Source organism: Megalobrama amblycephala, linkage group LG5 (assembly GCF_018812025.1).
Source record: "Megalobrama amblycephala isolate DHTTF-2021 linkage group LG5, ASM1881202v1, whole genome shotgun sequence".
Taxonomy (NCBI): Eukaryota; Metazoa; Chordata; class Actinopteri; order Cypriniformes; family Xenocyprididae; genus Megalobrama; species Megalobrama amblycephala.
This window is the reverse complement of record NC_063048.1, coordinates 33,736,582-33,761,672: the sequence shown is the minus strand read 5'-3', so window position 1 is coordinate 33,761,672 and position 25,091 is coordinate 33,736,582. Positions and strand designations below refer to the sequence as shown.

At 37.0% G+C, this 25,091-nt stretch overlaps 1 protein-coding gene across 2 annotated transcripts in view; it reads left to right on the top strand.

Annotated features, from left to right (window-relative positions):
• Positions 1 to 25,091, top strand: part of rps6ka1 (ribosomal protein S6 kinase a, polypeptide 1) — an 82,579-nt gene that overhangs the window by 6,805 nt on the left and 50,683 nt on the right. For both annotated transcript variants that reach the window (XM_048191920.1, XM_048191921.1), the window contains exon 2: positions 5,698 to 5,742. In XM_048191920.1, coding sequence (XP_048047877.1) covers positions 5,698 to 5,742 — 45 coding nt within the window. The remainder of the gene's footprint in view (positions 1 to 5,697; positions 5,743 to 25,091) is intronic.

Here is a 25,091-nt window from a genome sequence, read left to right as displayed (position 1 = left end):
CTTTGTTTTTGGATCCGGAGATGGTGTGCTATTTCAGATTGCCGGAAAACTTGTCAGTGGTGGGGAAGCATTGTGTCATAAATGACAGAAGATCTTGTCAGTGGCAGGAAAGAGTTAATGTTCTGTATACAAGTAAAGACAAACACTGCTGAGAAAGGGGGAAAAAAATAAAATCCTTCATCAGTGGACTGTAAAACACTGTAGGTTTTCTTAAAACCTGTTTTACTTTTCATTTAAACATCAAGTGGTGACCCAACTCACAAAGGTCAAAACAAAAATGTCTTTAAAGGTGCCCTAGATTCAAAAATTGAATTTACCTCAGCATAGTTAAATAACAAGAGTTCAGTATAATGACATACAGTGAGTCTCAAACTCCATTGTTTCCTCCTTCTTATATAAATCTCATTTGTTTAAAAGACCTCCGAAGAACAGGCGAATCTCAACATAACACCGACTGTTACGTAACAGTCGGGGTGTACGCCCCCAATATTTGCATATGCCAGCCCATGATTGAGGCATTACACAAGAGCAGAACATCTGGATGTGCACAGCTGAACAAACAGACTAGGTAAGCAAGCAAGAACAATAGCGAAAAATGGCAGATGGAGCGATAATAACTGACATGAGTCATGATAACATGATATTTTTAGTGATATTTGTAAATTGTCTTTCTAAATGTTTCGTTAGCATGTTGCTAATGTACTGTTAAATGTGTTTAAAGTTACCATCATTTCTTACTGTATTCACGGAGACAAGAGCCGTCGCTATTTTCATTTTTAAACACTTGCAGTCTGTATAATTCATAAACACACCTTCATTCTCTATAAATCTCTCCAACAGTGTAGCATTAGCCGTTAGCCACGGAGCACAGCCTCAAACTCATTCAGAATCAATGTAAACATCAAAATAAACACTGTACTTATGCGATTAGACATGCTGCATGACGAACACTTTGTAAAGATCCATTTTGAGGGTTACATTAGCTGTTTGAATTTTTTTATGTTGTTTAAGGCAAGCGCGAGCTCCGTGGGCAGGGAGCGTGAGCATTTAAAGGGCCACACACCCTGAATCGGCTCATTCTAATTATGCCCCAAAATAGGCAGTTAAAAAAATTAATTAAAAAAAATCTATGGGGTATTTTGAGCTGAAACTTCACAGACACATTCAGGGGACACCTTAGACTTATATTACATCTTTTAAAAAAAAGTTCTAGGGCACCTTTAAAATAAAACATTAAAATGCATTAATAGTACCCCGAACCATTAACATGACAGGCTGAATAGGAAAATTGGCATTTCTGAAGGTCTCTTGAAATTAGTTTTCATGCTCTTGATAGCTGTTAATTCACCCATAAAGCACATTGTGCTCTACAAAAAAACATTTATCCTCACAAGAGAACTTTTATTCAAATGGTTTTGTGTCTCGGAGAATGTCCATGTGTCTGATTTGATTGGCTTCTTCCAAGTGGCTGATGCTTTTTTGCAACTCTCTCTGTTCTCTCCTGTAGGGCTGGGCAATAAACAATATCATATCGACATTGCAATGAAATTTACGTCGATAACGAACATAACATGACAACATAACATGATAACAAATAAACATGACAACAGCCTGTCACTGCATGTCGCTAATAAGTGATTTCTGCATGTCTCTGTGTGAATGAAAGGCACAGTTTTGTCTGATACACAAACTCACACACATGAGATGCTCATGTTATATGTTGGGTTTTCATGTTTTATGGGAACATTCCATAGACATCCTGATTTTTAAACTGGACAAACTGTATATTCTATCCCTCAACCCTAAATCTACTAGTGTTGTGATGATACTGGAATTTCTAACTTCGATACGATACCTTGAAAAGTACTGATATTCGATACCATGGGAAAAAGCGGTGCATATACTATCATATAGATATTTTTAATATTATTTCTTTTTTTGTTCATCCATTGAAAGTCTAGCCAATCAAAAATTTCTTCTGAAGAGATCGCTTTATATGATAAAGCTTTTAAGCTTTTTTTCATATAAAATGTTGATCAATTACCATTACAATTATCTCACAAATATTTGCTAACTCAATGTATTTGTTTTTTTAATGGGGTAATTTTGATGCAAAAGCTTACACACAGCACAAGGAAGCTTCAAATGGTTTCAGATATTTTATACATATCAAAATATTGATATTTTTGACAACACTAAAACCTACCCATCACAGAAAACTTTCAACACTTTTTTAGATTTTCAAAAAAAACATCACTTAGTATAATTTTTAAAAGCTGGTTTCTTCATGGAGACCAAAAAAATGTCCCCAACAAGGATTATGGATATTGCCATCTTTGTAGAGACATTTTGTCCCCATAACGTAGGGTATACCTGAACCACACACACACACACACACTTCCTCCCACATCTCAGGAACAGTTTGGTCCCAATTACTCACATTCTATTTCTGTAACAGGGTCTCATTATGAGAGAGTTGATGTTAATTTTTTGTAGATGGCTCTTTTATCACTTTCATTTGCATAGTGTTTTCAGGAAAAGTTTCAGGGTCACATGTGACCTGCGGCCCTGATCAAGAGGCTTATGTTGTGTTTTTATTTTAGTGCATTTCACATGCACTCAATCTCCTTGATCTCTCTCTGTGCATGTGTGTATGTTTGTTGTTCATTATGCGAATAATAGTTTCATAATAATAATAATAATAGTGTGTTTGTTTTTCTAGAAAACCGGAAGTTGCACTGAAGTTTCAGTTCTATTCTGTTTGTCCTTTTAACCTCCTGAGTTAGTTTACTGAAAGGAAACACATAATTTAGACATGCACACATCACACAAGTAATATTTTGTTTCCATTTTTTATTTTTTTTGTGTATCTCTCTGACCTTTCATAAGGAAATTAGGTACACTTTTCTCTCTTTCATTCTCTTTTGAAGAGAGAGCTGCTATCAAACACAATCTATCATATGTACGTCTTACACTTTATAAAGATTTCAATAAGCTGGATTCAGCAATGTGTTGTTAAATGTGTGCATTAATTAAGCACAGCTCATATTTCCTTATCAGTTTCATATATCTGGTGTTCACAGATCACTTTGACACAGTCCGTTAATGATTTACGTAAGCACATATCAGTTCTTGTATGAACTGAGTTATGTAAGCCAAAGTGTGTTATTTCTCTGCCGCTAACATCATTAAACAAAATTGCAAATGTAATGGCTGTCTTGAAACCCATCTTCTATTATTTGGTTGATAGTCTCGCCCCAAACTCACACCATTGGCCGAGGTGCTCAGTGTTTTGATACCATCTAAGTTTTTACCTTTTCTAATGAGTAAACCTTAAGAATTGATCATTTATATTGGTTTTGCATTTAAGCTCAAGTACTTTAACATAAAAAATGACACACTTCATCATTAAGCGAGCTGAATACTGCCTTATTGACTTAAGTTATTTGGAGCCATTTTTGTCTTTTTTTTTCTATTAATTTTTGGTAAGTTTATTCATCCCCATTTTGTATAATATTTGTTGTTGTTCTTTAAAAAAAAAAAGTCTGTAGATGACCAGAGGTCTTACTACACAATTTAGAGATGATATCTGAAGGTCTTTGCAGTTACCACAGAAACCTCTTTTCTCAGACCTCTTGTATTTATTGTCATCAAAAGCGACATTGACGGTAAACCACTTTTCTAAGACTTAACATCCAGAGCACTTGAGTGAATCGATCTGAAGTCGGCATAAATAAACTGAGCTCTGACTTCGCATGTGACGAATCCTTGATCTTTGTCTGTTTTTCGTTTTTCTATGAGCAGCCAGAATTGTTTTCTTCCTTCCTCCAATTCTTTTTATTTTTGTCTCCTTCATTTCCTTCTCTTCTCGCTCAAGGTTCTGTTTTAAATGAAATTGAAAGCAATCGCCTGTGCAGGATGTGATTGTGTTTTTCTGCCGGTTCATGAGAGAATTCACCATTAGGACTGCAGAAATCAGTCGGCCATGCTGGTAATTCTGCATCAGAAAACGAATAAACAGTACTTACACACATTCTCTCTTTGTCTTTATGTATGTACATCGTTTGTTTGCGAGATATAGAGACTGACAGAACTCAATTGTGCTTTAATAAATGAATAAACTGTTCATGTTTATCTAAGATCAACTGGTCAGGTAAATTCTCCTAGGGGGGAAATGGCCATGAGGAAGGCTTGTCTACATGTTTTTACAGTATTTACATCTATTTTACATGTGTTTTGATTCTTGGTGGTTTGTTCGCATCTCATCTGAGAGTTTTTATTATTGGGGCTCAATGTTGGTCGTCCATCATTAGATACAGTTCCCAGATGTAGACATGTACATGTAGTCTTTTTCCTGGTCCTCTGTAAGCCTTTTTACACTGTCCTTAAACCTGAATCTGTTTAAACCCTGGGTTAAAGCCTGTTTTAGTCCTGGCTAAAATTTTGCAGTTGAAACAATGCAGTGCTAGATTTTTACTGCAAGTTGTTTAGCAAACAGTCAACCAATCATAAACTGTCTCTGAGCTTACCTCCATTAAATATTCATGCAGTTACTTTATACTGTCTTGCTATGTATTTACGGTAACACTTTACAATAAGGTCCCATTAATTAACTTTAGTTAAAGGGTTAGTTCACACAGAAATGAACATTCTGTCATTAATTACTCACCCTCATGTCATTCCAAACCCGTAAGACTTTCGTTCATCTTCGGAACACAAATGAAGATCTTTTTGGTAAAATCTGAGAGCTTTCTGTCCCTTCATAGACAGCTACGCAACTGACACTTTGATGCTTCAAAAAGTTCATTAAGAGATTGCAAAACTAATCCATATGAATTGAGCAGAATTTTCTGAAGAGACTCGATCGCTTTATATGATGAACAGTTTGAATTTAGACTTTTATTCACATATAAGCATTTATCAACTCACACATCAGTTGTGGTAAACGGAAGCTCAAGCATGTTTGCTTGACGTGAGAACCAATGAGATTCATACTTGTGTGTTACACCGCACAAGAGCTTCTGGAAGAGTTTTGTTCTCGCGTGTCATTTAGGTTTGCCTGAGCTTTGCCTGTTTATGTTCGCTGATCAGTGTATTTTAAGATATGTCAGTGCAAGTTGCTTTCAGTTAAGACCGTACAAACATGCATTTTAATGTGGATCTTAATCCTTATCTGTGAAACTGGCCAATGATGTTGCAAGGGGGAGGGGAAATTAATGTTTTTGATTTAAAGATTACAAGGGCCCATGAATACACAAACAATGCAGTCGTATTTTGAACTTATGCTGTATCGATTCTACAGTACGATCTCTATAATCATTAAGCACACAAAATAAATGGTGTAATAAATGTAAATTTCTTTTATTAGTGCTGTACAGTGAAATATCTGTATTATAGAATTGCATCTGAAGATCCATCTTGTGGGCAGAACAGATGTTCAAGCACATTCACAGATAGCGTGTGTGTATATGAGTGTATCAAAGCAGCCGATCCTGTATAAATGCCCCGGGACTCGGGAGCCATTGATTATGTCATGTAGACATAACACGCATTTATGATTTTGACACCAAAGCTGTGAGCCTTCAAGTTCATGCGTGCACACTCATGTTTTGATAACTAGGGCTAATATTCTAAAATATGTCCAAATTATTACTGCATATACATGTATAAATAAATCTTTTTCTGTTTCTCTTTCAGAATGGACAGAGCACCACTGAAGATGGAGTCACTGCAGCTGTTAAGGTAGGACCCAGCTGACCACATACGCAAATGCAGTTGATCAGGACGGTTATAACACTTTTTTTTTTTCTTCTTCTTCTCAAAAACATCTAGAAGAACTTCATATTCTCCAGCGATTCCAGAGTCTAAAACATGTAATTTTCAGATGTTACTTTTGTTGATCCATTTTTCATTTCTGGGCTTAACTATGCAGGCGGAGAACCAGAACCACTACTTTTCAGGAAATGGAAAAAACAATATTTTTTGTTTAAATTGAATGAAATCAATGTGAAGTTGAGTTGATATTGTGTCTTTGTATGTGGTCAGAAACTTGCATTATTAACATTTTATCAAAATATTTTGTCCACCATTAGAATGGCCACATCTGAGACACTAAGCTCATCGCATTACATTTTTATCAACTTAACAGGGTATAAAGTTTATTGTAGTTATGTGGAACAAAAGGGGAAGTACTACACACAGGCTATTTATAACAGTATTGTCTATGCATATGACTCGATGACAAATGCTAGACTAAAGGCCCGGATATATTTACAGTGAAGTTCTTCTCTTAGGGGTGAAAAGTTAGAAAAACATGACAAACGGTAGGCTGTTAGCGAACAACCCGATGTTGTCCACGCTGCTGAGAGCGACGTTTTGATGGATATGTAAATGTGCTATGCGCTTTCCTTTCAGTAACAAAATAATCAGAATTGACAGCAGTGAGAAAATGCTGTACTTATTCAAACAACCAGTTCTTTGTTTACCTTGCATTGCAAACAAGCAGAGACAGTCCAAAATGTGTGCGGCACTTCATTCACGATTGAGGCGAGGTGGAGTTACGACGTTTTATCGTTAGTTTGAGGATCCAATGGAGTTACGAGCTTTAGTCACAAGTTTTTTTTTAAATTGCTTTTCATTGGTTAAATATTTGCAAAACATCTGCAGACAGATGTAAAGCGTAACCAATAGCAATGATTTATGTAAAAATAAAAATGACATGAAGTGAAAAATAAGGAGATGCAAGGTTTCTGCCTGACAGCGACAATAAATACAAAATCCCTTTTTCACAAATCAATTTTGTCTTGATCAGATGAAATGAGGACATTTGTAGGGAAATGTTTGAGCCAATTGTGAGAGCCACGTTTGAGACCGCAGAGCCACTTCTGTCTCACAGGAGTTTCTGGAGTATATTGGCAGGTTTCTGAATCAATCAATGGAACAAGTGCAGAAAGAAATCAGTCTAGAGTTCTGGCTCAGAGACTCAGAGACCTCTTTGTGTGTCTGAAGGGTTTGAATTACTCATAGCCCATCTGTTCCAGGGTTCATCTTGACTTTTTGCAGTCTGTCTATCTTACAGTATGGGGAAAGCCTCTCTCTCCCTCATGAATCCCTATTTGTTGTGTTTTCATGTGTAACATGAGCCTGAAGTGATGGACAGAGAGACAGCCTGTCTCCTCCCACAGCATGTGCTTTTCTCTGTCTTTCTGAACGGCGAGCTCACCAAAGAACTGCAGTGAAGCTCAGTCAAGGTCCTGTAATGGTTTATTCCCCAGAGTCTGCAGCTGGATATTTTTGGGCCTTTAATTTAGTCTGTCCAAAGACAAAATGACCTCATTTGGGCAATAGTTTAACTATTCTTTTGCTGTGAATAAATTATTTTGTGAATGTTATTCAAATACAATGCAATGCATAGCATTTAATTAGTCAAGACTATAGTCAATCAACTATTGATTAATTATTGATTATGTGAATAATCAGTCTGCATTTGTTTGAATGTGACACTGTAATACTTTAAGCGTGTTGTGTTTCCTGATGTTTTTTTACAGTAATTGCATAATGATAATTTGTTTGTTGAATTATTATGATGAAGTTATATTGCACAGCTCATGAAATGCTCCATTTCCAGTGTGGTTTGACTAAAACAATGGGGGGAAAAAACAAACTTAAAGGGTTAGTTCACCCAAAAATGAAATTTCTGTCATTAATTACTCACCTTCAACCCGTAAGACCTTCGTTCATCTTCGGAACACAAATTAAATATTTTTTTTTTGATATATCTTATTATTTTTGATCCCCCATAGAAAGCAACGTAATTACCACATTCAAAGTCAAGAAAAGTAGTAAAGACATCGTTAAAATAGTCAACGTGACTACAGTGGTTCAATTTAATGTTATGAAGTTACGAGAATGCATGCGTGTGATGCCGACACAGGAGCTGGCCAATAATGAGTCTGCCTTCTGAAATTAAAGTTTCAGACGCTACGCTCTTTACGTCCAGTGCTTCCAGGTTCTACATCAGAATGCCGTCTCATTATTGGCCGACTCCTGCGTCAGCATCACACGCATGTGTCGTGCTGCTCACGTGAACAGCTTCGGCCAATACTGAGCCGCCGTTCTGACATAGAACCTGGAAGCGCTGGATGTAAAGAGTGTAGCACAGTGACACCGAACAGAAGATATTTTTGAATAAAGTTGTTATTTTTGTTTTGTTTTTGCATACAAAAGTATTCTTGTCACTTTAACATTAAGGTTGAACCACTGCAGTCACGTTGACTATTTTAACGCCGCCTTTAGTACCTTTCTGGACTTTGAAAGTGTTGGTTAAGTTGCTGTCTACTGAGAAGTCAGACAGCTATTGGATTAGGGCTGTCGCGATAACCGCAATTTCGTAATACCGCGCTTTTGACGAGCCAACCGCAGAACACTGCAAAAACCGCAGCAACCGCGATATTTGCATGTTTTCTATTTTTTGAAAGGCTATGTCCTTCTCGTTTTACACTTCATACACGTGCACTAAATATTAAATAAGGTAATAATGATAGCATAATGTGTACTATGGTGATTTGTACAGAGGCTCCGTAGATTTGCACTAAACAAGCCTAAACAGACAGTGAATGTGAGAGAGATCGACTGAGCGTGTGCGATTACCTGCGTCTGTCCTTCAGGCCGAGACATATATTCATGAAAAAAGTTGTCGTGTCCAAGGATAGCGAAATCTCTGCCTTAGCATCGAAGCATTACTGGTCAGCTGAGCCTTATAAAGTGACGCTCAACGTTAAAAAAATTATTTCAACAGCTTGTTTCATTTCATCTCTCTTTGAATGAATCTGCATTTTTGAACGTGCAGTTGAATGAACGGTTTAAAGACTCAAAGACAGTCCCTTGCCGCCACCTTGTGTCACAACAATGTAACTGCACTGACTGCCGTCTAGAACGCGCAGAGATGAGTTACGTTAGTTCTGCTTATACTCGTGAAATATCAGCAGAAAGTCTTGTTTTGTCAGATTCGAGGATCGAAACTAACTATTATACATACAACAATAGCTCTACCATCTTATTGTCAGGTTTATGTTCTGTTTTGTAGACCCTTATTTTGACATTCTCTTTACTTCAATGCTCTATTTAGTTTCGTTATTGAATATGACCTCTCTCTCTCTCTATATATATATATATGTATATATATATATATATATGTATATATGGCGGTAATACCGCATATCGCGCTATTGAGCCACTCAAAAATACCGCAAGGGAAATTCCTTAACCGCGACAGCCCCATATTGGATTTCATCAAAAATATCTTAATTTGTGTTTCGAAGATGAACGAAGGTCTTACGGGTGTGGAACGACATGAGGATGAGTAATTAATGACAGAAATTTCATTTTTGGTTGAACTAACCCTTTAAGGGCAACAATTCGTTGTGTTCGGTCTCTCTCTTCTGTCCCTCTCAACCAGTTTACAGCAAAGATGGCACAAAGGATTCTGAAATTAAGAAAACAGACAAAAAACAATCAATAAACAGCAAATATTTTTAAATTAAAAGTAATTAGTATTTGCATCCACATTATTCATTTCACTCATTTTATAATGAAACAAATGGGGAATTTTGAAACACTGCTTAAATGGTGACTAACATAAAAACAACCCCGGGAGCATCTGTGAGTTTTACAGTTTTCACTGTTCAGTCTGTCGCCCAGAACGAGATCTCACAAAACTTGTGTTAAATGAAGTGATTAAAAGAAACTCAAAAACAAAACATCATAACTATAGGCTATAACGTACCAAATCAGATCAAACACATTAAAACATCCTGCATGACCTTACAAGTTCTCCTCGTCATTTCCTCACATTAATGCTAGCATGTGGCACACAACATGCAGATAAATATATCGTGACCATGAATTAATAATTCGTTCCCTTGATTTAGTAAATCTTGTCCATATTGTATTATTTTGTTTACTCGGTTTGATTTAAATAAGGCAGCAAATTATTGTAATTTACGACGTAGTCACGATTTAGTAAAATGGAACTATTTTAAAATGGAACTATATGGAACTATTTAAAAAATAGTATGCATGATTTAGCAAATGATTGAGGGAATGAATTCTATCGTGCACGATTTAACGTTACTTAAAATGAGGAAACAAAAACCTGCTCACATAACATTAATGTTAATTTGTGGCTGCAAAATAACAAATATTAAACCAAAAAGATCATGATTTAAGTAACCAAATTCAAGGTTTTAACCAAATATATGTAAAACGTAAAGTTAAAAATATATGGCTAACGTTTTACTAAGCTAACTTATTAAAGGAACACTCCACTTTTTTTGAAAATAGGCTCATTTTCCTACTCCCCTAGAGTTAAACAGTTGAGTTTTACCGTTTATGAATTCATTCAGCCGATCTCCGGGTCTGGCGGTACCACTTTTAGCATAGCTTAGCATAGTTCATTGAATCTGATTAGACCGTTAGCATGTCGCTCAAAAATGACCAAAGAGTTTCAATATTTTTCCTATTTAAAAATGGACTCTTCTGTAGTTACATCGTGTACTAAGACCGACGGAAAATGAAAAGTTGCGATTTTCTTGGCCGATATGGCTAGGAACTATACTCTCATTCCGGCGTAATAATCAAGGAACTTTGCTGCCGTACCATGGGTGCAGCAGGTGCAATGATATTAGCCATATCGGCCTAGAAAATCGCAAAGTTTCATTTTCCGTCAGTCTTAGTACACAATGTAACTACAGAAGAGTCAAGTTTTAAATAGGAAAAATATTTAAACTCTTTGGTCGTTTTTGAGCGAGATGCTAACGGTCTAATCAGATTCAATGAACTATGCTAAGCTATGCTAAAAGTGGTACCGCCAGACCCGGAGATCGGCTGTATGGATACGAAAATGGTAAAATTTTCAAAAAAAGTAGAGTATTCCTTTAAGAACACTCTAAACTTCAAATGTACAGAATTAAGTGATGACAACACAATCATCGAATGAAATTACGTTTGCTAAATAAATTAAATTGAAAAAAATCTGTAATATAATGCAGTTTCTGTTGCTTACCTGTCGATAGCAGTCGGAATGGAGTTTAGAGAAGCCCTCCATGATTGCGGCGTTTTTTCTTTCCACGCATACACACATTCCTTGCTTCAAGACGTATATTTTACACCATTTTTTAAATTTCCTTCAAGTACTTTATTAATTTGTGTAAATATGCCAGAGAATCATAAGTCAAATTTACTTGTCTGTTGGATGTCTAATATTTGTTCCATCTTTTTTTTTTTTTTCATTTTCACATTACAGTAATGAGAATGAGATATTTTTATTATTATGGTGATGAGAATTTGGGGTTGTCTGTAGTATTGTCACAGTTTAATCTTCAAAATATGTCTAATTTCTTTTGATTTAGGCGTGACATTTGACCTGGACATGTTTTCAAATGCTGGAACAGAACTAGCGCGGCACATAGCAGACACACTGATAACAGGCTGAGCCCGTGATTCATGAGGCCATTACCGCTGGCCGATCCACCAGCTCACTATCTGTCACTGGTCCCTATGATACATGCTGATTGGTTGTTGTTGTGGGAACACTTAGCATAAATCACACAAGTTTTTATTTTATTTAATGTCAGCAAAGAGTCGTTGGTGAGGGTCATTCAATTGGTGATGAACTTAGATGTGATCAATGGTCGTCATAAATATAGAGAAGTCAATCTGTTTGGAAGGACAGGGTCGGCAAACAATCCAGCTATGGATTGCAGCTAATCTGAAGCAAAACAAGCCCACATGCACACAAAAGCAGATGAATTATATCAGACTGAATTCTTCAAAAGCCCTTGGCTAATATAACTTGTCCCTGTTTGCTAATTTTGAATTGGGATGTGTGGATAAATGGATGGATTTCTGCCTTGTCTTTAGTCTCTCTATGCAGTTATTTTGAAGCATCCTTTTCCTTTTTATTAGGGAACATCATGTCTAGGTCTATTAGAATGGTGATGAGTGGGAACGAGTGTTGAATGGATGTATGTAGGAGATCAATTATAAAATAGAACAGAAACAGCTAATTAGGTAAAGTCTGTTGCCCTTTATTTCACTTTCACTGAATGGTTTTTTTTTTTTTTTTTTTTTTTTTTTCCCCAGTGCTTTGATAATATTTGGCCTTGTTAAAGCTGAAGTGTGTATTTTTTCATTGTTAAAATACTTTCTTCTCTCCCAGTTTAATGTGTGTAGACATATATCAAACAATAAAAACTGTTGCTCTGTTTGTTCCTGACCAGCCCGACACAGCAACAGTGACTCAACCAATAACGTACGTTTGGGGGCGGGACTGTCTGGAGTGTTTGGGTAAACCTGTTTGAAGATTTTTTTTTTTTTTTTTTTTTAGGATGTTAGTGGTGGAAACATAATGTACTTCAGCTTTAAATTGTTCAGTTTTCAATATAAAATGATAAAAAGCAGTTTAATCATTGTAATGAATAATAAATATATTCAGACATTGTATGTTTTCAAGATGCCCATCTTGACACGGATCTAGACCCTATCTTCAGCTGTAGGACCCAGGCTTCAGGATCGATATTGTACATGAATGTTGCTAATAATACTCCTCCCCAGAGAGAGCAGACAGGAATAAATAGCTGCTTGTTCAGGAATCTGTCAGCCTGGGTCTTTAGTTGAGCAGAGTCAAGCGTAACATATCAGAGCCTCAAGAGACAGTCTTGGATGATAAGAACAGAGAATTTAATGAGACCTTATCATCTCTATTTCATGTAGTTTTTCAATTTCTCACTTTCATCCCACTTTCCTGCTTTAGCTTCTTGTCATCTATTGCTCATCATCCTCTCTCTTTAACTGTCCATCTTTTTCCATGTTTCATGTTCATGTTTCCCCACTGTGTAAGAAATTAAAGGGTCATGAAACCCTAAACCAAAATTTCTGAGATTTTAACAGAGGTATGTGTGTTGAACACCATTGAAGACAATGTTAGCATCTGTTAGATTTAATAGTAGGGGGGAAATGGTTAAATTTTAGTTTTTATACGCTATTTTCGTCTTCCGGATTTAAAATCTTCATCCTGTCCACGTCACAGGCTGTGACGTGGCAGAGCACGATAGTACTTTGATGACTCATCGGTGTTTCATAATTATTAACGAGACTGAGTTTTTTATCCAATGAGAAGACACTCTCTTAATTATTCATGACACCACGTGGATCTTTCCAATGACGAGGACGGTTAACGGCACTAAACAGCGAGAGAGACTGACTGACTGACGGTGCGTGTCCGTTGGCGCGGAGCGAGCGGGTAAGCGCGAGTGTTTTCGGTTCATTCCTATGGAAGTTGAGCCGCGTGTAAGTTAAATGTGACGCTCAACTTCCATAGGAATGAATCTAAAAATGCTCTGGTCGCTTGCTCTGCTCCAGTCGACACGCAGCCTGACTGACTGAGCGTGTTGCAGGTTCGGCGCGTAGATCTATGCTATGTACGCAAGGGTTTTTTTTAAGCGTTATTTTTTTTTTTCAAATATATGCATGTATAGTGTGTATATAAACAACTATATATTTTATAATGACTGTAATTACACATGTACATTAATATGTTTTAAATAGAATTACGATTACTGTAGGATATATGTAGCAGGGCATTCAGTAACTCTTGAAAAGACAAAAATAAAGTGTCAGTGTATTTCATTAGATTTTAACTTTTCCAGTTTTTTAAAAAAATGTAGTATTTCCTCACGTTTTACCACTGATTTTTAGTGACAGTCGATATGCATGGGCTACTGGCGATGAGAGTTTCCCCCCTCCCCTCTCCTCTCCTCTCCTCTCCCCTCCCCTCTTCTCACAGCCACCACGCCCATTTAAGTTGCATTTTTCAAAAAGATTGTGAGCTAGACTAGATTTTTTTGCAGGGGACTATTTTTATTTTATGAGGATTATTTTTCTAACAATATAAATTCTGAATAAGTTTCAATTGTTACAGCTTCACATAGAGTCTTGATGATATGTCATCTTGTGTATTATTATTATTATTATTATTTTTTGTCTTAGCCCAAGTTCATTTCTGACCCTGGCTTGCCATTTTGTGAAACATACATCAGATATGAAAGCCAAATTGGCTACAGTGCTTTTCCTCTGAACCGAGTGCACATAGAGCTCCAAACCTTGCATCAGTATCCAGTGTGAGCCTTAGCATAAATTGGCTGTGGTGACTGTCAGATCTCATCTTCACATAAGGTGAGCCTCCTCTGCCCCAAGTGGTTTTTGTTTTTGTTTTTTTGGCAGGTTAGGCGGTTCCTGAATATTATTCTATTCTTAATCTTGCAGAACTTGTATTGCAATAGTTTTATGAGTTTTACTCAAGCAATTTGATTCTGTGATTCTGTGATTTGATTCCATAGCCATGTAATTCTTAGTAATAGCTTAGTAGCTTAGTAATTCTATTAAAGAAAGTAATTTTACTTTAAGTTAGTAGTTTTACTAACAGAATGAAAAGCCTTAACCTAAAGACCTCAATCAGTGAAAAATATCTGATCTGACAATATATATACATATATATATATATGTATGTATTTTTTTTTTTAAAAACACATTATACTATAAACGGCACAAAATATAACATTTAATTGATTCAGACTGACTAAAAAATTCTGTCCGTGTAAACAGATGAGTCATTCCAATAAATTATTTAAGGTTTTGACACCTACGTCATTTTTCCCAAGCACATGCTGTACATATTGGCTCCACTAATTCATCATTCTGAAGTAAAGTGGAAGTGGAAGATTATGGTCATCTTCCATTAGCTTGAAAGTGGACAATTAATGGCAATGACTCTGACTTTTACAGTGTATAGAAGTGTGATCATTTGAGCAGAAGATTTATATATGGGATTTTACATCAGCTAATCTGACGAAATTAGTGAATTATGTTGGGGGTGCTGAATATTTTCCATTACTTGTACCCTCTTGTCAAAACATGATCGAACTTCTGTGATAATTTTGTTTAAGGGTGGTTCCTCGTGCCTGGATCTTCTCCTCCGTGTCCTCCCTTGTTTCCTCTCTTTTCTGGCCAAAATAATCATGCTGATAGCACCAAAGATCTAGCATGCGCTCCAAAAACTGCTAAGATTCTGATTTGTTTTTGGTTATCTTATCAGAAGAATTTACCAGGATTTGTTTAACGAGGTGCAAATCAGGGCTTGATTAAAAGGACTGCCTGATGGCCTGAGGTCAGCGTGAATGACTCTCGGGCCAGTTGATGGACCTGCCACTTGCCTGATTGGGCCAGTGCTGCATCATGATGAGAGTTTATCATTTGCATGTGTTCTTAAGGCTTGCCAGTTTAAGTGTTCAAGAGCAAGAAGACGTGAAAAAGAACTTAATTCGGTTCTCGCACGCTGTGTGGGATGTTTTGTGTGTGCAACACACATGCCCAGAAAGCACAAATACTGAATTGAGTACTCTTTCTCTTCTTCTTGCAATTGAATGGACAAATTCACACCGAATTATGTCAAAATGCCGTCTTGGCGAGTATCCTCATCAACGCAGCCGGTTATGTCTTAAACATCTGAACGTAAACAGTTGAGAAATAAATTGCATGTGTAACACTAAATTCGGTCCAGGCATTTGGTCTTAAAGTGACAGTAGTCTAATATTCCTGAGGCTGTCTGTGTCATTAATGTTAATCAAACAACAAAGGGCAAAGAAAAAAATCATCACTCACTGCTCTTGACTGAATAACTTCTGTAACTTTAATAAGCAGGGTTTGAAATTAAAATTTTACCTCACCAGCCAGTTTGGTTACTAAATTAAGTTACCAGACATTCAGGACTTCTGCTAACCAAAACAAAAATATCAGAAATAAACCAGATTATCAAAGTCACAACTTAGATTTGAATATATTTTTTATTAAATCTGGTTCTGCATTTCTCTCAATGTGCAGACCTCTTTATGCATTGTTTTGCTAATGTTTAAGGCTCCTGTTAGGGGAAGGGCTCTGATAGCGATGCCATGCAAAATGATAGAACATAATTTATGAATCATAACCCGTCAAATTGGCTAGTGTGTTGATATGCGTTACCCACCACAGTGGATTTTCACCCACATTTGGCGGGTTTAATTGTTTAATTTATAGTGAAGTCTATGCAGTGTTATTTTACATGTGATTACTTTATTCAATTTCTGTACCTGAAAACTACTGTTATACCTACCTGAAAATCCTGACAGGGCCAGTAGAAAAAATCATTAGCATTGAGCCTTGCAAGGTATCTCATTTTTTCCCCTTTCATCTTCAGCGGTCCGGTGATAAAAGACAGAACCTCTTCTCAGTCATCACTCCGATTTTAAACATTTCTGCTAGTGACTTGTGCCAATTTAAGGAGTCATTTCCAAAGCCATTGCAGAGATTGGAACAGGATCAAAGGCACATGTGAAAATTGAAAGCGAAAAATTGGTCCTGTATGAGACAGTTCAGCTCTAGAGAGCAGCAGAAGTACTAAACTATGAGTCAATTCCATATGATGGCTGTATTAAGCTTCTCATCTGGCCTTGTGGTACAGTTCAGTCCTCTTGGCTCCTCTTTCTGTGAGTGTATTTGCTGAAGTTTGTTTAAAAGAGTCCAAGCTGTTCTGTCTTCTGTTCTGTTTCTCTTAGAACTGAGGTTTCCAAGTGCAGGAACGCCCCTCTGGGAGAAGTCGAATCATTTCTTCTGTCTATAAAGAGCTGTTAACTTCTGCTCATTCTTTAGAGAGCCAGGAGAAAAGGAAACAATAAGCAGGAAATTGTTCATCCAAAAAAAAGAAAAAAGAAATAACTTTTTTTTCAGAACATGATTATTATGATGATCAAATTGTTGTAAAATCTCTTTTCAAGGTAATTCAGGAAATATGTCACCTGTTGTCTTCATTTTTTTAAAATTTGTTTCGATGTAATATAATATAATATAATTTTGTTGATCAGCATGCAGAGACTGTTTGGTGCTTATTGGAAAACAAATTTGCCTAATTATTTAACTATAAAAAATGAGTGTAAATAATAATAATAATAAAAAAATATTATTATTATTTACACTTATTTTTATATAAAATAAAAGATTATTACATAAAATAAAAGATTATGCCAACCTGCTTCTACACCCCCAGGTATTTTAATTATGTTTTCTTTATTATGATATCAGGAAAATTGTATAAATCTGGCATAACTTAACTTTATATCCCCCCCAAAAATAAAAAAAAATAATTTTAATTCAATAATTAAAAACAAGTAATTGTTCTATTTTTACTGCATTTTTATTATTTTTGTTGCATAAATGTAGATGGGCTACTAAAATGATTATTACATCATTAGTCCACATAGAAGGCTAACAGTCAATTTAGACTCTTGAATCTTTATTAGTTCTTCCTCAAATTCCTTCACATATAGTTCTTTCATTTCACTGGATTTTAGAGTCCCATGACATTTTGTCATTCCGTTGTGTTTGCTTGCTCCATAATTGATGTCCTCTTTGTTAGAAAATGTTGTTAAATTGATGAATGTTGCCCCTGTTGTGTGTTTACTGTGTGCCGCTTTGCTGACTATATTGACCTTGTTGTCATGGTGTTTTATAATCGGCATGGCAACAGCGTGAGGTTTCGATGCATTAAAAGAGAGGGAGAGAGAAACAAGCATGTTGAAACATTGCAGCTTATTGTCAGTTGTCAGAGTTGGAGTAAAAGGTTTTTAATGAACGCATGTTCATAAATGCTGACTATTGGCACTAATGAGAGCGAATGGAGCCTTGCCATAAAAATTGTTTGTGTGTGTGAGAAAGAGAGGTGTTTGTGTTAACGTGAGAGAGGTTGATGGATGTAGAAGCGCTCTGTTATAATAAACAAGCACAATGTGCACCATGATAAAAACAATCATTTACAGTATAATCATTTTCAAACTCTTACAATATGTTTGCCAGCTAAAGGCAATCCAGTGTAATGCAATGCAGCCTCAGTGAAGTGAAATCATTTGTCTAGCAAAGTATGGCTGACTTGTTCATGTGGTTGTTGAAAATATATCGGGTGCCTCAAGATGTCTGGCTTTTGTTTACTGCCGAACCTTGCCTAAACACCGTGCCTCTATGGAGACTCTTTAATATTTGATAGAAGCTCTTATGCTTATACAGCAGAAAAGACTTTAGGCTCTTAATTATGCACCACTAACTATCCCCTACACTAACACACATACTGTTGGCAGATCTTAAGTCACTGTCAATAAATCAATTATTTATTTGTCCATGTTTATTTGTGCATAAATAAACACCCCCCCCCCCCCCCCCCGATTTTGTTTAAAAGTCTTCACGAAAACAGGCATGAATAAATGCAGAGAATAAATCAATTTGAACTGAAGAGGAATATTCCCAATGACTAACGACTCAAATATTTTAATGTAACATTTTTATGGTGCTTTTTATTTTTGGTGATTTACACCCACTGTTTTCTTTGTATGCCATGTAAGCAACTTGGACATTTCCACTAAACATCCCATTTTGAGTTCAGTGGAAGAAAGTTAGTCATGTGGGTTTGAAACAACATGCAGATGAGTTAATGATGGCAGAATATTAATTTTTGGGTGAACTATCCCCTAACGCTGTGGAATTTCTCATATAGGTGGGATTTAACTTACGACCTTTTAAATGCAACACTGCAGTGTGAATGGGGGGGGGGGGGGGGTTACAGTGAAACTGAGTCTGTGTCTCTGTTAGTGTACTCCAAATGGAAAAGGGAGGGTTGAGTAATAATGTCTTTTCCATTGGTGTGAATTTGATTAGTATGCACTCTTTTGTTAGATAATGGCCTTTTAGGTTCGATCGGCACAGCTGGGGTGCCTTACCATAGTGTGAGCGTGTGTGCGTCTGTGTTAAAGCCTTGCACACATCGGGTGTGTTATAGAAGTCTCTGTGTGTTTTGGACAACTGTGTGTGTGTGTGTGTGTGTGTGTGTGAAAGAGAGGTTTTGATATCACTTTCGGCATCTGAGTGAAATCTCTTTGAGGTCATCCTCCCTGAAGAGGAACTCTTGTGCTTGCTCATCAATTTTTCAGCAGTCTCGGCCGCTTTGTGGCGCTCCCTGGCACTGATGTTATCTGATGCCCTTAGCCTATAGCGTGTTTGAACCCTGGTCTGTGGATGAGAGCGTGTTGCTGCTGCACCGACTTGCAAATCACAGGCTTAAGTGGACATCAAGGGCTGCTACTCATTAATAGTTAGTCTTGCATAGATTTCCAGTCAGCACTCTGTGATTCTGGAATAGTGTTGGAGTTGAACTCTTTGTAGTTATAATATTCAATGATTATTTCAGAAATCATATCACCCTGTAACCCAAGACTGGTTGCCCACTGAAGCTAAGCAGGGTTTAGCCTGGTTAGTACCTGGATGGGAGACCTGTGTGGGTCCTAATGATGCCCCAGTATAGTGACGGGGACACTATACTGTAACAAGCACCGTCCTCTGTTAAGCCGAGGTCCTGACTCTCTGTGGTCATTATCCCATGCCACTTCTCGTAAAGACTGGGGGTGTAACCCAGGTGTCCTGGCAATATTCCCTCCATTGTCCTTTATCAATCATGGCCTCCTAATAATCCCCATCCGCTGAAGGATGCTGCACACAAGTGGATGCTGCACACTGGTGGTGGTTGAGAAGAGACCCCCTCATATGATTGTAAAGTGCTTTGGATGTACAGTAGTACATAGTAATTCATATTACTGACTTCATATTGTTCATTCATATTACCATTAGGGGTGTGACGAGACAAGACGAGACACGAGATTGAGTTCACAAGAACGAAACAAGATTTTTACACAGTATTTTTAAGAAATCCTCAATGACGAAATACATGACTAGAAAAATAGCCTGCAGGTGCATTTGACATTTTAACTAATCTTCTTGTAATGAATGTCATTTCAGTTCTACTTTCTGAGTATGAATTATCAAATGCAGTAAAAGACAACAATACTCAAGCACTGTAAAAGGTTTTGCCACAAACTCAACTTACTGGCTTCTCTCCTGTATGATTTCATGAGTCTCTTCAGAGCTTAGAACTGTACGTGATTTATGAGCTTCTACAACTTTTGATCTCCTAACTGAAATCCTTACCACAAATTAATCATAGAAATAAAAAACAATATAAATAAAAATAAATAACACCATTTTCTCTTAGTCTTATTAAAGGTGCTGTAGAACGTCTTTTTAAAAGATGTAATATAAGTCTAAGGTGTCCCCTGAATGTGTCTGTGAAGTTTCAGCTCAAAATACCCCATAGATTTTTTTTTAATTAATTTTTTTAACTGCCTATTTTGGGGCATCATTAACTATGCACCAATTTAGGCTGTGGCCCCTTTAAGTGCTCACGCTCCCTGCCCACAGAGCTTGTGCTTGCCTTAAACAGCATACACAAAGTTCACACCGCTAATATAACCCTCAAAATTGTTCTTTACAAAGTGTTCATCATGCAGCATGTCTAATCGCGTAAGTATGGTATTTATTTGGATGTTTACATTTGATTCTGAATGAGTTTGAGGCTATGCTGCGTGGCTAAAGCTAATATTACACACTGTTGGAGAGATTTATAAAGAATTAAGTTGTTTATGAATTATACAGACTGCAAGTGTTTAAAAATGAAAATAGCGACGGCTCTCTTGTCTCCGTGAATACAGTAAGAAACGATGGTAACTTAAACCACATTTAACAGTACATTAGCAACATGCTAACGAAACATTTAGAAAGACAATTTACAAATATCACTAAAAATATCATGATGATATGGATCATGTCAGTTATTATTGCTCCATCTGCCATTTTTCGCTGTTGTCCTTGCTTGCTTACCTAGTCTGATGATTCAGCTGCGCACATCCAGATGTCCTGCCCTTGTCTAATGCTTGAACATGAGCTGGCATATGCAAATATTGGGGGCGTACACCCCAACTGTTACGTAACAATCAGTGTTATGTTGAGATTCGCCTGTTCTTCTGAGGTCTTTTAAACAAATGAGATTTATATAAGAAGGAGGAAACAACGGTGTTTGAGACTCACTGTATGTCATTTCCATGTACTGAACTCTTGTTATTTAACTATGCCAAGATAAATTCAATTTTTAATTCTAGGGCACCTTTAAGTGCAAACAATAAATGCAACCATAATCAAAGTACTCTCTCAGTATTCAAAGTGCAAATAGAGACCAAATTTTCCTTCAAGCATGATACAGAGCTACAAGATGGTTACAACTACACAGCCCAGGCTAAGATGGCTTTCATATTGGGAGATATTTGCATGCATCTCGGAGCCACTTTCAAAATGCGGGGTATTGAATTTGCGTTTGAAATGCATGCTCGCGTTTTACTTTCGCTCGTACTCTGTGAATAGGGAGCGCACGTGTGCATTTTACAGTAAAAGACATTTGTCAGATGCTTAGGCTCTGTTGTGCAACGAATCCTCCGCCATGGTCTTGTCAGTCATCTTGTCACTTGCTCTCGCCACGTGATCAGTAAACTATGATTCTTGCTGCACTACGTACGACTCTGCTGCTCATGTTAGATGATCTGGATGGAATTGAAGTGACTGTTATCCAACTGAATTAAATGTTTTTTTATTTCTATAAAAAGCAAAATGACAGTGGAGGTGTAATGTAAATGTAGCAGTGACATTCTATCCTAATTTCACCCTTACACTTCATCATGGCAATATCACAAGACAGCTTTTCACCTCAACAAGAAATCTCGTCACATTTGAATTTTACGAGATCTCATGGCACGAGATCTCGTCACACCCCTAATTACCATAGTACATACCCAAACTCTGGTGCATTAAAACCCATATTGGTCAACCATTTATAGGGGGAATAATATTGGCTAAGGTTGTTTTGGCCCTGTGTATGAACATACATATTGCTGTTGTCTGTGTGTAGTCTTTGCTGTCGAGATATGTTCATGCTGTCCTCCTCTCTGGTAATCCTACATTTATTCAAGCTCTTCTCTTGATTCATGTTGAGGATTACACAGCTTTGCTCTCTGACCTCAAGCCCTCTCCATATGATCCTTCAGTAAACCACACCTATCACACTCAACATGAATGTGTATGTTTGAGCGTGTGTGTGTGTTTGCACTAGATAGCAAGTCTCCTTTCACTTAAAATGACCCATTCAGAAATCCCTGCTGGCTTACAGTAGAGCATTAAGGCACAGCATTAGAGGTCTGAGGTCATTCACTTGATGGAGAAAAATGTGCCATGAGTAAAGAAGTTGCCTCTGTGAATTGGTTTCATTTGTTGTGACATTAGTAATACACACATAAACTGTAACGCATACATTTAAATTAATTACATAAAAAACACAATTATGCTTGCAGTATCTCCGGTGAGATTATCGCATAGTGTACTAAACACTGCAAATGTGCACTGTGCATACACTGACATTTTGTTCATAACAGCCTATTTGTTATGCACATGTAAACAAAAATGTGAAACGTTTAGGGTTTATATAGACAGATTTTCAAAATCTAAAATCAGTTTGGATTTATTAGGATTGATGGAAAATATAATGCATGATGTAAACATACCTAGTGATTACAAGAGGGATATGGGTGAATTGACACCCCTTTTGTTTTCTGTTGGTACCGTACAAGTAAACACACAAGCACCTGTGGTAACTGCCTCCCGCTGAAATGTAGTGAGTGTATTTATGAGATTACTCTGTGATTTAACAACCCCACATTCTGTGGACTGAGATGTTTTTATGGCATATTAGGGGAAAAATGTGTTATTTCTTGAACTAAGGTTACTCTATAAACACTCCCTTCAGGTGAAACATAGTGCAGAGTGCTGTTTTCCAAACATGTCAGTCTGAGCACCTAAAAAACAGAAGCAGACAGGATTTCAAACATGCATATATAATATGATCTGCAGGTCAGATGTCAGAGAGCTTTGTGATGAATTCCAGGTTTCACTCTATCCTTACACGGCACAACACAATGAGCATTTTGTCTGTGATCACTGAAAACAAGTATATGTGACGCAACCTTGAAAGTACTTTCTTTCTAACTTAATTGGAGAATCATGTAAATCAAGGGTTTTCAAACTGTAGTCCAGAGGGCCCAGAGAGGTATTTGGGGGTACTTGGGAAAGTTCCCAGAGAACTTAATTTGCACTTTTAACCTAAACGTTGCATTCTGCATTAATGTGTAAATGATTTTGTGCATTTTGTTTTCATATGAAGGCTATGAAAACAAATATAGTGAATTTATCTATGTAGGCTATGCTATTTAAAATATTCTAAACAACAGCAACAACAAAAAAAACTGATTGCTTGGCACTTTAAAGCTGTTGTTAAAATGGCTAAACTACTGTAACTATACTGCAGGGCTGCACAATTTATCGTGATTAAACCACATGCGATTTGGCAAAGGCTGCGATTATTTTATGCGCAGCTTTGTCAGAGCTGTACGGTTCTGTGATCAGTAGTAAATGCTTCTCCATCTGAAAGCCAGAGGGTGCTCTTGTGCAGAAACTCTAAATATGCCCTGCCACAGAAGAAGATAACATGCGTGATATCGCTGTAGCTGAATAAACAGAATATTTAAACGTTTTGATTGATTAAACATGACTAATAAACACACGACTGCCTTATTCTGTGTAAGAAGCCACATCATCTCACAGAAGGACGCTCAACTGTCATTATGAAGTGAGTTTGGAGTAAAAACATGTTATTAAATGTTGTCTTTTTTGGACAAGATGTTAATAAATGCTTCTCATGTCTAGAAAGATGTTTGACGCGTGTTGCTTTTTCAAATGTACATTATAAGTGATTCAAACTCGCAGTGCTTTCGGATGGATTAGCATTTGGAGCCATAGTTCATTGACAAGCTGCGCATAAAAAAATAATCGCAGCCTTTGCAATTTCATAATCATACTAAGAATCGCGTTTAAGCGATAATCGTGTTTAAGTTCAATGTTATTTTTCGTATCGTGTGATAAATCGTGCAGCCCTATTATATTGTAAAGCGACCACTGGTGGATGGTTTCCATGCACAGCACAAAGACGGGACTAATTAATAATCAAATTTGTTGTAGATTATTTTTTTATTATTGATTATAATTGATTTTATTGAGTAGTTATTGCAGCCCTACACTTTTTAGTGTCATAATTCGTAACATTTGCATTGTTTTATTTTTGTACTGTGGATTATTTTTGTCCATCATATTCATCCAGTTTTTTCCTCCTTTGAAAAAAGCCCGTGGTTTATGATAATCATAATGTAGCATGGTGTATTTTCATGATACTACAATCTGATACAACCAATCCATCATGGGATAATTCTATTCTTTCTCAAACACACAAGAAGCACTACATCAACATAACAGAACAATAGACCCTACATATTGGAGTCAAGCTGGAATGTGGGCAGAGCATTTTATGAATTTGTGGTTTGGATCTGTGAAGCGATGTATGTATATGTTGTGCAAGCATGGTGATGTGTAACCATGGTGACACTGCAGGCAAGCCAGGGTTCAGTAGAGTAAGTTAATGCTGTGTGTGTGTGTGTGCGCGTGTGTGTGTGTGTGTGTGTGTGTGTGTGTGTGTTTGACTGAGTGAGCGAGTGTGACCTATGCTCACAGTGAATATACAGAGTAATCGCTCCCTTGAAAATGACAAATCGCCTGCCATCCTAACACTGAGAGAGTGTGTGTGTGTGTGTGTGTGCACGCCTGTGTGTGTGTGTTCCTGCTGCAATTATGATCCTCTTTGAAAGGACCTCCAAGCAGTCTGTACTCATATCCTGTGCTGTGACTCCTGGACAGTCTGTGTGTGTTTGTGATGCCCTGTTTAACAGAATCTGAGTGTGTATCCTGCTCGGACTTGCCTTTGGGAGGAGATATTTTACATTCCAGCATCATCAGCTGCCTCCAAGGACAGTGAACACACAGGTGCCACTCCAAGGCAACTTGAGACAGGGAAAGACATGATCAGAACTGGGTTTGGTCTTTAATGCGATTTAAAGATAAAAATAAATTGTTTGAACAATAGAGAGATGTCATCAGGTACAGATAACGCATTAGCAAAGGCATTAACCTCTATTATC